The sequence below is a fragment of the Bidens hawaiensis genome, unplaced genomic scaffold, assembly GCF_021521415.1.
Source record: "Bidens hawaiensis isolate Kalapana, Puna unplaced genomic scaffold, B.hawaiensis_p1.1 tig00011475_1, whole genome shotgun sequence".
Lineage (NCBI taxonomy): Eukaryota > Viridiplantae > Streptophyta > Magnoliopsida > Asterales > Asteraceae > Bidens > Bidens hawaiensis.
The window spans coordinates 329,212-343,696 of NW_027491898.1; the positions used below are offsets into that span (position 1 = coordinate 329,212).

A 14,485-nucleotide genomic window follows, 5' to 3' on the forward strand; every position below is an offset into this window, starting at 1 on the left:
TCCTCCAACTATGTATGGACTTAGAGTTATGAGGATGATCCTATATGTTGAAGCAAATGAAACTTGTAAACATACATATAGCAGATTTAATAAACAATCCAGACAAAAAAATTAAGACACCTTACTAAATATCACAACAGTCAAACTTGACAACTAAAATAAATAAAATTAAACGACAGTTTGATTAGATTAGTGGTACTGATATTTAATCAAAGTGTCCTTAATCGATTAACAATGAAAGAAATACCCTAATAAGCTTAGATAATTAACATTAACAAAATCTTATGAACAAATAAACATCAAACCTTGCCATGATTGTCAAATAGTGAACAAGAAGATCGGAATCGAATTGCTGCACCAAAACACAATCAATTACAATCCTAAATCGATTAAACCTATAAATCAAAATAGTTGAAAACCATATGCAATCAATCAAGATAATTACATGAATTTGAATACAAATGCACATTCAATGTAAGTAACCTAATGATAACAACACATTTACACAACTACACATGGATATTACAAAAAAAAAAAGACGCAAATTTTGGCATTGCACTTAAGAAATTATCAATTTACAGAACTCCAAAACCAGTCTAGTAAGAAAAGTATACATTTATGTAAAACCAAACATCTGTTACCTATACATGGATAAGATACCAATTCGAGGATAAATCAAAGTTGTTTTTTTTCAATTAGAGCTAAGTGCGTGTAATTGGCATGCAAGAAGAGAGTGAAAAGGAAAAAGAACCCTAACTAATCAACCAGGATCACACTACTGGTAAATCGAATAAAATTTCTATCAACAAACAATAACAATAGATTAAGCAATATATATTATACAATGAATGGTATTGGAAGGACGGAGATAACACATTGATCATACCTTTAGAGGGATTGACTGATGGAAGAATTAAAATTGAAATAATTGACTAACCTTGTTGATTATGAATATGCGTCTGACTGATGAAAGATTATGTAGAAGAAAACACGCATAGCAGCGGACGATTGAGTTGTTTTGAATAAGCGAGTTAGGGTCAAGTCATGTGCATTAGGTTAACTGTTGAGTCAACTGAAGCTGGTTATAAACAAAAACGAGTTCTGCCATATTATAATATTATTTAGTTTTGAATTATGTAATTATCAAAAAAAAATATGAGAAAGCTTGGGTATGAGATAAAAATGTGACAAACGACACACCTAACCTTGAAAAAAATAAAAAAAAATAAATATAAATAAATAATTAGATTTTGGGTTGAGACATATTATTATATTATATTACGTTACACTCCCAATTTATTATTTTATTCACCAGTCTACCACCAGCTCCAGCCGGCTCACACCACCGTCAGCCACCTCAAACCACCATCACCATCCACCCGCCGTCTGCTACAGCCACCGTGAATGATCGTGAAAGCCTAAATTCTCAAACCCTACCATTTCGTCGAATCATTATTTCTCTAACTCGAAAGTTTCACGGTTTGTGTGTTTTTCCTATTTTAGGGTTTTTTTTATTATAAATATACAGCGTGTGTTGTTTTGTTTGTGTATTGGTGTTACAGCTTTGAGAAACAGATTGCGTTGAATGATTTCAGTTTCATGCTATTTTGAATTAGTTAGGATTATTGTAATTTTTACCTAATTAGGTATTTGTGTTTATTGTTTGATGCTCTAATAGCAAATTAATTTGTTTAACACATGCTTATGATGAAAATGCTCGGTTTGGTACCGGTACCAGAAACAAAAAAATTCAGTAAATAGCGGTACTGGTACTATTCTTCATACAAAATAAACAAAAGCTATTATGTAATATTTAATATCATCTAATTAGTACCAAATGTTCTAAAAGATTCGAGATTCCAAAACTTGAATAACAAAATGTTCAACGTACAGTGCCAAAAGTTAACGCATCAATTAGAAGAAGCACTATGCATTGACTCATCACAACCTCTTGAGTTTTTAGCTATATACTATAATATCTTTTTAATCAGCTATGATTGTTTGCAATATGGAACCTATCAGATTATCCAATTTGTCATTGTTTTGCACTTCTGCATGTGTTTATTATCTTTTAAGTTCAATGCAATTTTAGTTTGCTGAGATGTTTGTTATCGTGAAATGCAGTTTTTATGGCCTTGTGAACTGTAATTTGTAACAGTCAATCAAGGGCGGTGTTGGTATGGCAGATGGGAAGGGATTCTTTTGGGTGGATGATGCTAATGATCAGACACCGAGTCCTGTGAAGCATAGGCGAAAGAAGTCAAAGAAGTTGGAGTTTGTCGGGTGGGGTTCCAAGTCATTAATTGAATTTCTGCAATCAATTGGCAAAGACACCGGTAAAAAGCTCTCTCAGTATGACGTGGCGACCATAATTAATGAATACGTGCATACTTACAACCTTTTAAACCCTCTTAAAAAGAAACGGGTTGTTTGTGATGAGAGGCTTCGTTTACTTTTTAGTAAGAATACAGTTCCCAGAAATAAAATACACGAACTGCTGAATATGCATTTTGCCGAGAACAATGATTCCTCTGAAGATGATGATGATGATTTCTATAATTCAGATGATTATGAGGATGTTAACTTAAAATACAAGAAGCAAAAACTTTATAGTTTAGAGAAAACTGGTCAAAAGAAGAAAACCCAGGCCCGGTTAAGCTGTTTTGCAGCTATTATACCTGATAATATAAAGCTTTTGTATTTAAAAAGGAGTTTAGTTGAAGAGCTTGTTATGCACCCCGAGAGCATTGAAGGGAAGTTATTAGGTAGTTACATTAGGATTAAGTCTGATCCTATGGATTTCTCACAGAAGAATTCTCATCAGCTGCATCCAGTTACAGGTGCATTGATTTTCTATATTTACTGTTGTCCCATTCTTTCTATATAGTCTAGTCTGCCTGATTGGTGTGGCTCGGGCTCAGTTTCTTTACACACCAAGGCGAGCCAGCTCGACTTGTTTGTCTTAATGAGCTGAATCTAGCTCGAGCTCTGCTCGTAAAAATTTCGAGCTGGCTCCATGGTTTGTCGAGTCAACTCATCTATTCTTTAAATAAAACTTACGCATATTGATGTATATGAAAAGAAAAATAATATTTTAAGCGTATAATTAATGAACCACAAAGTTTATAATTTGTAAATTTGGGCTTAAATTTAAGCGAGCCAGCTAAGAGAACCTAACGAGTGATCCAATGTGCCAAACTTACTTTGACTCGCGCTCGGCTTGTTTACAACTCGAGCTGGCTCAACTCCACTCGTTTGACATTCAAGCCATTTCGAGCGAGCTTTATTCGAAAGAGTTAAGAGTCACAATCTTTTTGAACAACCCTAAATGCACATACAAGTTGAAAGTCTCCCGGAGTTAACTTTTCAGTGCATACAACCTCTTAATTTTGTTTTATTTAATGAACTAGATTGCTTTTTTATAATGCTATGTAATCTAGAATTGTTATAAATTTTTTTAAATGGCCAAAGAAGTGTTTTGAGGTCAACCCAACAAGCACCATACTAAAATTTGACTCATTTTAACGTGAACTCGTTTAGGCCTGTTTCTAGCCTTGCATCTTAACGTCTGTACCTATGTACCTTCATGTTTTTATTTGAAACATCTATTGTTTAATCAATAACCTATTATTAATATGAGGCAAAGTTATCATTACTTGAAGTTATCAAAATCGTAATTGCCAATTTTATTATTTGCTATCGTGAGGTTGTTTAATCATTCTGATAGCTATAAACCTTCTATTTCTGGGATCAGTCCTTATTCTTGTTGTGGGCTATCTGTTATTTTGCAGGGGTGAAAAATGAACCTGGAAATGGGGGTGTGCATGAAGTTCTCCTTCAGGTTCCAAATATGGCTAAAGACATATCTATACACATGCTGTCGGATGATAACTTCTCGAAGGTAACTTGCATAGTCAATGGCACTTGCAGTTGTTCATCATTTCAAAAATCAGTATAGAATTATGTGTTTCTATAAACCTTGCAGGTTATGTTGTCTGGCTAAATTATGTATCTGGGCGTTAAATTGTTTTATAGCTGTCATAATTTAAGCATTTTCCTATAATTCAATAGCGAACGGATATGATATTAGCTTTTTATGTGTTAACTTTTAGGAATATTGGTTTTAAATAATCCCAACTATACCCTATTGGTAAATATCAGTAATCAGTCCCAACTTTACACTTGCCTGCTGACAGTCCCAACTATTGGTATATTTGTTTTTAACGGGCCGCGACTAACGGATGACTAACTCCGTTAGTGATTTGTTGATGTGGCATGCCTAGTTGTCGAAAAATTGCTTATATGGCAACTTACGTGGCTCAGTATAAAAATTTTCTCTCTCCCCCCTGCAATTCACCCACCACCACCACCCGCCACCACCAAACCCTAGCCTTTTTCAGAAACTCGATTGCTTCATTTCTTCATAAGTCTGCTGGTGTGTTGCTTTTGTTTTGTTCCGCTGACCAAACCCCAAATTTCTCCGATACACCACCGAAACGTCAAGAGTTATGATTCCGTGTATATTGATTCAAAAACATAGCTCAAACACGAGTTATAAATCTAACCAGGCAACCAATGTATCCCCACCATTCATCAATTCAAGTTTCAAATATCTGTTAAATGCATATAAAGTTTACTGATTCAAGTTTCAAAGGCTTACCGATTCAAGAAAATCGAAGGTTGCAGAGGTGCATAACGGAAGTTGCGGGTGGCGGCGGCTGTGGAAGAGGGTGGGACGGAGGTTGCAAGTGGCAGCGACGGGCGGCAGAGGTGGTTAAGGTTGCAGGTGACGGCGTAGAAGAAAGCTTGGAGGAGAGGCGGTTGTAACACGGAAGATCTATTGTAGCGGCGGTGGTGGTAGAAAGTCTGGTGTGGCGGCAGTGGCCGGTGGTGGAAGTGGGTGGCCGAGAAGTGAAACAGGTAGAGGAGCTGCAGATGGTGGTGGTAAGAAGATGATGGATTTATTGAGATCTAGGGTGCTGCTCATGGTTATGTTGTTGGGGGTTGCCACCTAAGCTGCCACAAAGCACATTTTTGACAACTAGGCATGCCACATCAGCAAATCATTAACGGAGTTAGTCATCCGTTAGTCGCAACCCGTTAAAAACAAATACACCAATAGTTGGGACTGTCAACAGGCAAGTGTAAAGTTGGGACTGATATTTACCAATAAGTCATAGTTGGGATTATTTAAAACCAATATTCCTAACTTTTATGAGTAAATCATCATGAACCTGAATATGTCTAAAGTTAGGTATATGATAATGAATTAATGACAGTGCACCAAAATAAAATTTCTAGTTTGATGGAGATGCCATCACACTGGAAGTTTTAAAATGACCCGTTTTGATTGAGCTCAATTGATACTTTTTTTAACATGATCCGTTCGCCAACGTGACCCACCTGTTTTGCCAGGCTTAGATGGAATGAGAAGTTATTACATTCTTTTGAAGGAAACAATAAGATATTACAGGCACACACACACACGCATATCATATATGTATTCGTTATGATGCTTGTAGAACAAGTGCTGTGGATTAAACGGTTCGCTAGGTGGACGCGATGATTTGCAGAACACTTTGATTCATGTGGGATTTTAAAGTTAAATGACGAGTCCATGTTGAAAGTAAACAAGCAATTCAACCAAGCTCTTACTTGAAAATAAGAGTCAAAACATAGCTTGCTTGATCTTTGAAGGAAAAGCTAAGATCATATTCTGTTTCTTTTCAAACCAAACAAGATAGTGAAAGATATGATGGTTGTTAAGCTATGGCTTCTACAAATATTGTACGACTACATATATATGTTGTTTTTGAACATTTGATCTCAACTCGTCAGCCATTAGCATAGTTCACGGGTCACCTCATGTGTGTTATAAAACTATCATAATTTTTTGGTTAACCATTCATAGTTAATAATAGATGGTTGTTTCTTTTCATATATTTAGTTACTTTTATTCCATAGCTAGATAATGTGCGTTACAACTTACAAGTATATTGTGTATCAACTATATTCTTGACTATGTGTTTACCATATACTAAATCCGATGCACATTTTTGCTATTGTCATTTCTTTCGCAGGAAGAAGTTGAGGATTTGTGTCAAAGGGTTAAGGACGGGTTGCTTAAAAGGCCTACTGTTGTAAGTTTCTATCTTATTCAACATGTTACTTACCATGATGGCTGCTTTTATAATCTTTGAATATTTTCATAATTCATTAAACTCTTCTTGGTACGTTGGTAGGTAGAGTTTGAACAGAAGGCCCAAATCTTGCATGAAGACATAATAAACCATGTAAGCAATGCTCGTTATGACCCATCAGAACATATATATAGCATAATAAATATATTAATGCATCTACACTACTCAAGCTTTATATATGTAACAGTTTATCATCTTGTTATTCTTTTACTTACAGTGGCTTCCTAGAGAACTTGACCATCTACAAAACCTCATAGACCGAGCCAATGAAAAAGGATGGCGCAAAGAATATCCTTTTTATCAAAATAATCAACATTGTATTTGGTAACCATGAGAACCCGTTAGATAAAACTCACGGGTCTAATACCCTGCTAAGTGCTAACCAGTGGGAACCAAGGAAAGTTAACATTTATTATCAATTCTCTAAATAGCTTAGATAGTTATGCAAAAGAACACATGTCCTCGTAGATGTATAAAATAATAATCCAATTATTCAATAAAACAATAACTAAAACAAAATAATCTATTAATGCTTGATAAACCTTTACTCGCTCGAGTTCTTACACTATTTGAGTATCTGGAAAGAAGAAAACGGCTGCAAACACCATCCGAGAAATCAAAGCTGTTAAGCGAGGTTCCAAAGGTGACTGCAGCTTTATTAGAACCAGAAGCCACACCACAAAATCAGGAACATGATATAGAACAGCGCGATACTTCACCAATCTTAGTTCATGGTTCAGAAGCTGCAGGTATGTACACACATTTGATTACAAAGCATTGTCTTATTATTAAATAAAATTAGATTGATATTGTAAGAGCATTGCTTTCTTATCATATTTAACACGACAAGGGTTGCACGAAACTGAAATAACCGAACCGTAATCTGAGTAACCGACGTAACTGAACTGAAATTATCGAACCCAATAAAAACCGATTTTTTTTATATTTTTTCAAAAACTGATAATTTTGGTTCGGTTTCTGTTTTGCTATTAACCAAAAACTGAAAAAAAAACAAAAACTAACCAAACTGATTGGAATAGAATCGGATTGAAAAAAATTGAGAAAAAACCGTTGTAAGTAATGTATAACTAGTTAATTAATAAATGGTGTGGACCACTAGTTTTAGGTCCAAATGTGTAATAATCAATTAATCATTAAATAACAAAAAAATGTCCCAAACCAAAACCAAAATAACCAAACCGTTACTGGAACAACCGACGTAACCAAACCTAAATCTCCGAACTCAATAACCAAACCGTTTTGGACCATTTTTTTCTTTTCAGCCCAAAATTGTCAAGTCCAAATGGCTATATACCGAGCCCATCGTGAAAACCAAATAAACCGAGTTTTTGGTTCGCTTTGAGACGAAAACCGACCCATTTTAATAGAAATAGACAAAACAAGGTCCCAAATCAGGTTTTGACCCATCTGTCAATTTTCACACCTCTAATGTTTTTATTATTTTATATACAGAAGATGAGGTGGTGGTTCTTAATGGAGTTGTTGAATGCAAAGCAGAGCCAACAAAGAAACCGGGCTCGGAAGAACACTTAACAAGCTTCCAGTGGGTGGAAACCGTGCAGATGCCCAAAACCATAAGTTTTGGTTCAACTGTTGACTCCAAAACTATAAGTTTTGGTCAAACAGTTGACTTGATCAAAACAAAGAATACGGGTTCTGGAGAACACGTAACAGGCTTCCAGTGGGTGGAAGCCGTGCAGATGCCCAAGACTCGAAGCTCGGGTCAAACAGTTGACTTTAGCAAAATGTCAAATGTGATTGATCTATGCGACGATGACGCAGAGGAAACACATAAAGAGCAAGTGGTTGAAAAAACACATGTGCAAGAAGACGAGCATGAATTCGCTCGCCCAAAATGGTTTTACCGGGACCCACAAGGTCAGATTCAAGGACCATTTTCACAGTTTGACTTGAAATGCTGGAGTGATGCGGGCTACTTCATGTCTGATTTTAAGGTATGGAAAGAAGGCCAAACACCCGAGTCTGCTGACTTGCTGACTGATGTGCTTTCTAGCAATCACAGCAAATAGGATTTGTTGATTTTGATTTTAGCAGTTAGTGATTTATGTTATGTTTCATGGGATTCTTTTAATTTAGTTGTGTTTTAGTTAGGTTTTTTAATTTACTTTGATCATAATTTGCTTTAATATTTTTTAGTGTTAATGTAATAAGACGGATACATCCAGAAAACCTAGAACACATGTTAATGGCAAGTCTTCATTTCCTGATTTCTAGCAAGTCTTCATAAGTCTTTATACTGTTGTCAATTCATAAACCTATATTAGAAACCCTTTAAAATTTATTTATTTTTTAATAGTTTAGGATTTATAGAAATATTCAAGTTTTATAAAATAGCTATTATAGACGGGGATCTTGCTGGAAGAGTGGAAGCAGCCTCTCTGTGCTTTGAGTCTGAGATAGAGATTTGGTTTGCCTACATCCCATCTAGATCCTAGACCCTGCTAATAGCTTTTCTATGCGTGAGATTTGTGGTATGGTTGTTATAAATTAGCTATTATATTATTTTGTAACAACTAATGCTTGTGCCTAAAATACTAAAGAAAAGCTTCATGCCGATGCAAAATCGAACTGAGCGTGGTTCTCTATTGTTTGATCTTTTCTATAATTTCAAATTGCCAGATTGTTCCTACTGTCTAGCCGTTGATCGACCGTGAGTGTTGAATGTAGCTTTTAAAACACTTAGTTTTGCATCTAAAAGGGCTAGCGTCTGTCATAATCGTCATCAAAACCAACAAACTTGTCTATTTGTAATTTCGTATGGTGTACTATATATACAGTGTCATTCAATACATTAAATACCAAGATACATTTAATACAATTGTTATTAAAAGGATTAATAGAAAACAAAAGCCCCCCAACATTTATTGTAGCATGATCAAACTTCATTCTTTTCTTGGGGAATTCTGGTTCACATTGTTAATTTGGTTAATCCTTGCCGCAGCAGCTAATGACGCTGCAACACCGCCAGGACGCGTTGTCAGGTTCGGATCGTTTCTTAACTCGGCTCCAATGACTCCCTCTGCATCCCTACGTGTTACAGGCTTGTCTGCCGGTAGCTTTGAAGTTGCTTCCTGTTTCATATTGAAGAAAAAAACATCGTTTAAACCATGAAACTGAATTGTTTTGACCAGTTTGGCCGGTCCTACCAACCCGACCAGCTTGGTTTGCCGGCTTCTAGCATTATGGCTAGTAGTTTGGCCTGGAAACCTCACTAAAACCAGATAATAAACACCTCTAATTAAACTGGTCAAATATTTTATCCTAATCAAATGTCTAGTTTACATATGTGTGGTTTTAATTGTAAATTTGTAATTTTGAGGATGTAATATGTTAAAAAAAAGTTATCAAAATACCCATTTTGACCGTTGACTTTGACAAAATGGCCCTTGACCTTTTTTATTTTCAAGTTAAACGAGTCGTGTCTGTGTCAAACATGCAATACAAAAAATCACATTCGCGTGTCTTGCACATTTATTTATGTTTGTGTAAGGTTTGACAAACCACCCCGTGAAAAGTAGTGTTAAATCGACTAAAGCAATGCACGTTTACCGCAAGAATCTCGCTCAACTTTGTTTTCTCATCATCTCGTGTAAGGCGAGCGTTTCTAGTGGCGGCTGACTGAGCCGCCGCAGCAACGCCGCCTGGCACTATGTTGGTGCGACCAGTGGCCCTAACTTCTGCGGCTTGTATGGCGGCAGCATCGCTGTAATCGACCGGCCTACTACCTGCTGTTAGAGCTGTGGCTTCAAGTGCTTCTCCAATGGTGATGTGTCCTTGGTTAAGCATTTGTTCTCCTGATGATGCAGCAGCAGCCTGCTCACTGTTTTTCCTGCCACCCTTCACATTTTTTACCAATTTATTAACATCATAACTTAGTCAACATTTGTTAAAATAATTATGTTGTAACTTGTGCGTATTCAATACCAATACCTAGCTTATTGTATTGCATCGATACATGTAACTTGTGTTTACATCGATACAGAAGGCAAACGGACAACAAGTTGTATTGCTAGTCATTTATGGATGACAAAACTACGTTGTTTGAAAATAGCATTTATAGAGTGTGGGGTCATAACCTACATAGAACGTGGTTTTGACCTTCTTATCTATATCTTTGTCGCGCATGCATCGTAAATGTATATTGTGTAACTTAATATTGCACGATACGTGTTTTTAAACCTGTTTAGACATATATTATTAAACCTAATACTTAATTTTTTGAAAGCACCCTCTACATGAAAGAGAAAGCTAACTTTTGTTAACGAACATGCGAGTTCTATGCATGAGATAGACCATGCAAAATGCATGATGATGGTACGTGTGATTGAGGTATATATTTAACTCGACTCACCTGGCTTTCTTCGTTGAGATCTTTGTGTACTTGAACGTCGAGATCCTTATTTTCTTGAACATGGGCGACGACGTTTTCATGGGAATCTTGAGCTTCTTTCCCTAATTGTGGTTTCATAGGTTGTAATTGGCTCATTTTGTTTGTGTTTTGCCTAATCTACCTAAATTATTGCCTCTAGATTGTGCATAAAATGGAATTTAAGGATATATAACAAATAGGATCAAAAAGTGAATGGCAAAGGGTTGGATGATATCATTTTATTGTGTTTTTAACAATTGACAAGTGGTGGGCTCATTAATCATATATTTATATATCTAATGATCTAATGTATGACTTGGTCTTCTTCCTTTAGCCAATAAATGTTACGTGTTTGCAATGTTTTAGGATTTTGTGGTCTACCCTGATTTTCTCTCCTAGAATAAACTTATAATCATTTTGTGGTCTAACGTTATTGTTTGGTAAAAAAAGTTATTATGTAAAAGTTAGCTCTCTTTCTTGTAGTTTATTTGGTTTTGGTTTTGAATATATAAATGGGTATCAAAACTTATTTTATAAAATGTTAGTATGCATGTAGTCAACTCAATGAATCATTGATGCACTATCTAATTTACGCTTATCCGTTCCTAACATAATAATTGGTTATGCTTTTGAATAACAGTTCTCTATAATATGCGCGTTCTTTTCAAAACCAATATTATGTATAAAGTGATAAAAAAAAGTAATTCTATCAATATGTAACTTCTTTTTTAATTTTATTAAATACCATTTTCAATCACTTTTTTTAATAAGGTTTAACATGAAGTTCATCAAAGGTTCAAATGGGATTTAAATCTACTAGTGACGTTTTTACGTGAAACTCGTCAAGGTTCAAATGTGATTTGAGTTTATTAGTGACACGATGTGTTTGTGTGTTATGAGTAAACTGAAGTAAAATACATGGTTTTAGATGTCTTCGTGTATAGAATGTACTACTATGGCATCTTTCTATTTGTAAGGTAGCAGATGGAAGATGCATACATTTGTTGAGAGTTGATCAGGAAGACAAAAGTGAGATCGCACGGCTGATAAACAACAAAACAGCTCAAGTTGAACTTGTTTGGATACAAGTCAGAAGGATTACAGAACAAGGATCCCTTGATTATGTGCTACGACCCGGTACCTAATACTGTCAACTTTGTATGAACATAATAGGTCTGCTTATGTGCCACGAGCCAGTACTTATTATCAACATTATATTAACCTAAAAGGTTAGCGTGCAAGATAAGTAGGCTACGGTTGACTTACAAAACAAACATATCCAGTAAATTTCACTCAGTTAAAACTCACAAATAGCTTTGATATAACACTCACAAAGGTTATATATTGCAAGCGGTACAGTATTGAAAGACTAACATAGCATTTGGCACATCATCCATCACATTATGTCGCATGCCTATGAAACTGAAGAAACATGATGCAATTGATAGTCATTAAAGAGCAAGTAGATGGTTCAATTACAGCGTCCAAGGCACTTGGTACAAATCACTACATATTACGGGTTTGTAAACCTTTCACTCCAAATCAACAAACCTTTGAAAATGAGAGCATAAACAGGACACGGAAACTACTCAAACTTCTTAATCAAAGACATGTCATTCAGCATTTTCTCTATAGCTTCATCATCATGTCCACGTCCCCTCGACTGCAAAAACATAATCAAATCAAACTTGCAACGACTGCAAAAACATATTCAAACTTCTAAAAACTTTATAATAAGACATGATCCCTAGAATTACAATCTAAAGTACCTTGATAGATGGGACCATAGCAATTGCTTCCTCCACAGTTTCAGGGCAAAGGTTTCCAAGAACACAAAGCTGCACGCATATGATGTTTAGAATCAAAACCAACAAGAAAAATAGGTAACAATCAGACATCGATTGTCAAGAGAACATTACCTCAAATTCTGCTAACTGGTATCTACTCAGTAATCTGAATGTTAGTTAAGAAAAATCAAACTAGATTAACTACATAAATCATCTAAGTAGTCAAAAAAGAGCAACGGGCCCACTTTCTGCCCAGGCGCACCGGGCCCACTGTCGCCTAAGCGCACAGGCCCATTTGTCAGCTAGGCACACCAGGCCCACTTGTCGCCCAGCGTAGCGTAAGGCACAAAAAAGGCATACACCCAAGACAAAAGGTGAGGTGTGTGTGTGCATATGCATACACATGCACACATACACAAATACATATACAGACTACTGGCATACATACTGTATGTCTATTAGTCTATATATATGTGTGTGTGTGTGTGTGATAGACAGAGAAAATTAATATGCGTGTAATAAAGGATACTCTCGAACTTGTCTGACAGCATCTGGATTCTTGTAGCGACTGAAACGCTTCACGTACTGCAGGGACTTCTCAAACACTCTGACCAAAAAGTGTAAAAATTTGGTAATTCCATGATTAAAATAAAATAGACAACACTATCATATTAAAAAAAATTGTATTTGGGTCTTAATAATAAGATTAAGATAAATTGAATAGAAGATTTATACTGACTGGGAAACTTGATTCATTGGATCTTCAGACATCTGTTGAAGCTGCTCATACTTGTGTTCAAGAATCAAGGCGACTTCACAGTTCATCAAACACTTGGCCTTCAGAAACTCTGAAAACCATATGCAGTTATCAGTAACAGGAAATTAATTTTTTTTTTAAAGAAAAAGAGCACCGTCTCGTTATTGCAAATTATATAAAATGTGTATATAGAAAACAAGAGGGGAAAGTAGTACCATCGCCTATTTTTAGCTCCGCGGCATTCTCTTCCTCTTCTCCAGACATATCGACTGATAAGTTGAGCCTGTGAACATAACATAATAGAAGTAAATAGAAAACAGATAACCAAACCAATACAATAGATAATAATATTCACAACCTCGAAATTGTGGGAAAAGCAGCAAATAATATGATTATACAGTTTATAGTTATTAAAATACAAAATAGGCAAAAATAATTTTAATAATAACTAGTACTTTAATCTGTAATAATAATAATAATGATCACGGTATGAGTGAAATAAAAACCTAAAAGTGGAATCAATTAAAGTGCCTGTGGAATGAATTGTATTCATGCGGTGGTTCGTGAATGATTAGAGCGTTTAACCTAAAATAAAATAGCAAGCAAATTGGATATAAAGGATAGAGGCTGTATTGAATTCAAATTGCGGTTTAAAGTAAAGTGAAGGAAGAAACCCTAATTTGCAAAGAGAAGAAATTGAACAGAACAGGAGAGAGCATACATACCTTGATTGATGTATTACGAGTCGCAGGAGAATAACGACGACCGACGACGAATGTACCTGCTGCTCTGCTCAGGCTATATATATATATATATATTGGAGGTTGCAGTTACACAACAAGCTTGCGTCTCCATGTATTTTGCACACCACAGTTAGGTCCTCCAAATAATAATGTTTTGACATTTTAATCCCTAATTAGTAATTACACACTCCAAAACAACTCTTTCTTTCTTTCTTTCCAATCCTTTCTAGCAACATTAGGATACGGATACATTTTTATCCAAACCATACCCATCAACATTAAATTTCTACCTTTGTTTATTAGCTTTAGGCAATAGAATAATCTATCCTTTCACCAACTTCTAATTTCCATACATTATATAAAAATAAAAGAGTAAATGAAATGTATATGACAAATATCAACGTGTGAGCTTTTGAAGCCATACCTGACGATAATTATATGCCAGATATCCAGTGTGTATTGGATCGGATATAAGACACTGTTTTATAATCAAGTGTTAGACTATGATTATCAAATACACATCCTAAATTCATAGAAACATAGTTTCAACATGCTTTACGGTTATGGATGTTTCCAGAGGTGAGCTG

The 14,485-nt window shown here is 35.5% G+C and overlaps 4 protein-coding genes across 4 annotated transcripts in view; 1 reads left to right on the top strand and 3 right to left on the bottom strand.

Moving 5' to 3' along the window:
• Positions 1 to 14,485, bottom strand: part of LOC143538119 (glutathione S-transferase zeta class-like) — a 275,556-nt gene that overhangs the window by 231,632 nt on the left and 29,439 nt on the right. The gene's annotated exons all lie outside the window — the stretch shown is intronic.
• LOC143538137 (uncharacterized protein At5g08430-like) lies at positions 2,127 to 8,314 on the top strand. Its single transcript, XM_077031756.1, has 7 exons — positions 2,127 to 2,840; positions 3,792 to 3,901; positions 6,081 to 6,140; positions 6,243 to 6,293; positions 6,418 to 6,488; positions 6,765 to 6,949; positions 7,674 to 8,314. The coding sequence occupies exons 1-7, from the start codon at positions 2,180 to 2,182 to the stop codon at positions 8,249 to 8,251; spliced, it is 1,716 nt and encodes a 571-aa protein (XP_076887871.1). The 5' UTR covers positions 2,127 to 2,179; the 3' UTR covers positions 8,252 to 8,314.
• Positions 9,125 to 10,728, bottom strand: LOC143538138 (late embryogenesis abundant protein 47-like). The gene is made up of 3 exons (XM_077031757.1): positions 10,595 to 10,728; positions 9,792 to 10,095; positions 9,125 to 9,313 (listed from the first exon to the last, which is right to left on the bottom strand). Exons 1-3 carry the CDS (start codon positions 10,726 to 10,728, stop codon positions 9,125 to 9,127), a joined length of 627 nt encoding a protein of 208 aa, XP_076887872.1.
• Positions 12,051 to 13,422, bottom strand: LOC143538139 (DNA-directed RNA polymerase II subunit 4). Its single transcript, XM_077031758.1, has 6 exons — positions 13,371 to 13,422; positions 13,138 to 13,246; positions 12,928 to 13,005; positions 12,531 to 12,564; positions 12,381 to 12,449; positions 12,051 to 12,274 (listed from the first exon to the last, which is right to left on the bottom strand). Exons 1-6 carry the CDS (start codon positions 13,417 to 13,419, stop codon positions 12,197 to 12,199), a joined length of 417 nt encoding a protein of 138 aa, XP_076887873.1. The 5' UTR covers positions 13,420 to 13,422; the 3' UTR covers positions 12,051 to 12,196.